The 2,178-nt window shown below is 39.2% G+C and overlaps 1 protein-coding gene across 1 annotated transcript in view; it reads right to left on the bottom strand.

The window, feature by feature from the left end:
- Nucleotides 1–1,132, bottom strand: part of LOC122094698 (ankyrin repeat-containing protein BDA1-like) — a 7,283-nt gene extending 6,151 nt beyond the window's left edge. Inside the window, exon 1 of the mRNA XM_042665294.1 lies at nt 492–1,132. Within this exon, the coding sequence (XP_042521228.1) occupies nt 492–1,112 (621 nt within the window). The 5' untranslated portion in view covers nt 1,113–1,132. The remainder of the gene's footprint in view (nt 1–491) is intronic.
- Between the last annotated feature and the right edge of the window lie 1,046 nt (nt 1,133–2,178).

Raw genomic sequence — 2,178 nt, forward strand, 5'->3', positions numbered from 1 at the left:
TGGTGCTCTTATATAGAGATTACAATTATTGAGTTATAGACAAACTCTATGATCACATGTGGGATCCTATTCCAACTCTGCTATCTCATGAGGTAGTTACAATTATTGAGTTATAGACAAACTCTATGATCACATGTGGGATCCTATTCCAACTCTGCTATCTCATGAGGTAGTCTCTAGAGTTTGTGCTCATTGAAAATGCCTACAATGTAGGAGAGGTTGTTGAGTATGAGGATGACTCTAGAGGTTGAGTTCGAGTGGGACGCTAATTGCCCTGATACTCTCCAGGACCCCCCCTTCTCCCGCACTGCTGAAGAGATCCAAATCCATGCCCATTTACCAATTTTTCCTCTGAGTTGCAGGCCTTGAGGACTTGATTATCATTTCAATATTGTAAGTCTAAATAAATACAGCAATTAAGTGTAAAAGTAGCTAAAATCCTGTGTGTTTTGTGTGTGATGGGGGGAACCCATGTTTATGTTTATTCGTACCTTTGTCTGTTTCTTAGCTGCAGCAAGATGCAAAGCAGTGTTACCTTCGTCATCTTTAGAATTGAGAAGCTCTAATTCTTGGTCAGTTGCTGATTCCAATATTAGTTTAAGTGACTCCAAACGGTTGTATTTAACACACAAGTGTAGAATGCTTTCTCCTCTATCAAACACCCTCACATGAATGACCTTAGGTCGAGCCTGAATCAACTCTTTCATGACATCTATCCGGCCTTTGATCACTGCAAGATGGAGAGGGGTTCTCCCGTCATGGTCAGTAAGACAACAAACATCTGGGTTTATCCCCAACAACTCTTTCACCATTTCTAGGTTCCCTTTTGCTGAAGCCAAGTGAAGAGGTGAAGAACTTTCTGAGTCTAACTCAGTTGCAAGTTCTGGTTTGCGTCTCAAAATCTCTCTTGCAAACTCAACATGGCCTAGCATTGCTGCTATGTGGAGTGGAGTCTCATTGAAGTAAGTGATTATCATAACTCTATCGAGAATGAGATGGTCTTCCTCAATGAGTTCAATCAGAGATGTGAGACTTCCACTCAACGAAGCTTCATAAAGTCTTTTCATCATCATTCTCTCTTGCTCTCTTCTTCCCTGCTCTTCCCTCTCCATGGATGCTTTCCTTTCTTCCTTCTTCCTTGCTCTTCCTTTTTAGTCCACAATTTGTTCTCGTCATTGTTTGGTTGCAAATGAAAATAAATCTAAATCCATATGCAAATCGCAATGCCTTCCAAACAACACTTAGTCAGTCAACCCTCCCAATGATTTTTTTTTTTTCTTTGATTGAGACGTCCAACAACTCCAACTAGTAAATTGATGGGTATCTTCCTTCCCCTTGACAGGCAGCCGAAAGCCTATTTTCTTTGATTGAGACGTCCCCCACTAGTAAATTGATGGGTATTCTCCTTCCCCTTGACATGCAGCCGAAGGCCTATTCAGAAAATTGATTTTTATTTAGGGTAAGATAGAAGTGAAGTCTTTTTTGATTTCTTCTTTTCTTTTTCTTGTATGTAAAGTAAAACTGAAGTCAAGTCGTCTATGTTATTTTATTTATTTATTTATTTATGTCAAAAGTTTTTCTGGTCTACCGATCAAATAAGGGAATCCAAGGTCTGAACTAATCTGAGACGTGGAATTGATATCAATTAATCTCAATCGTTCGTTTTTGTCTTCAAAGACCTCATATGACATTACATAAATCCTCTATGAATTCCTTACCCAAGTTTCATTTCCGTCTTTCTATCTTCTCTCTCCTTTTCTCTGTTTCTCTCTTGATCTCAATTGGCAGCGATTGTTCAGATTCTCTCATCAACAAGAACATGAGAAAGGTATTATTCTCTCTCCGGAGATCACTGTAAAAGCACGATTTGGAGATAACTTATGTATCCCATGATTTGATCTGATTAGGGTCTGATTAGGGCTTGGCATAAGCGGCAATGGTGGGTAGAGTAATCTTAGAGCAGATCATAAGAAACCCTGCAATTATGTGAAAAATAAGAAAAGAAGAGTTATGTTAGAAATTTGAAAGCAGGGGGCATAGTTGATTGGTGGAGAAAGGGGTTCAAAATAATTAACCTCTCTATTTTGCTTATGGCATATATGCTCAACAACGCAAGAGGAAAATCTTGATATCAGCAACAATCCCTCTAATTTCGTCAGGCAACTCAAAGGGCTGCTC

This window comes from Macadamia integrifolia, chromosome 12 (assembly GCF_013358625.1).
Source record: "Macadamia integrifolia cultivar HAES 741 chromosome 12, SCU_Mint_v3, whole genome shotgun sequence".
NCBI lineage: Eukaryota > Viridiplantae > Streptophyta > Magnoliopsida > Proteales > Proteaceae > Macadamia > Macadamia integrifolia.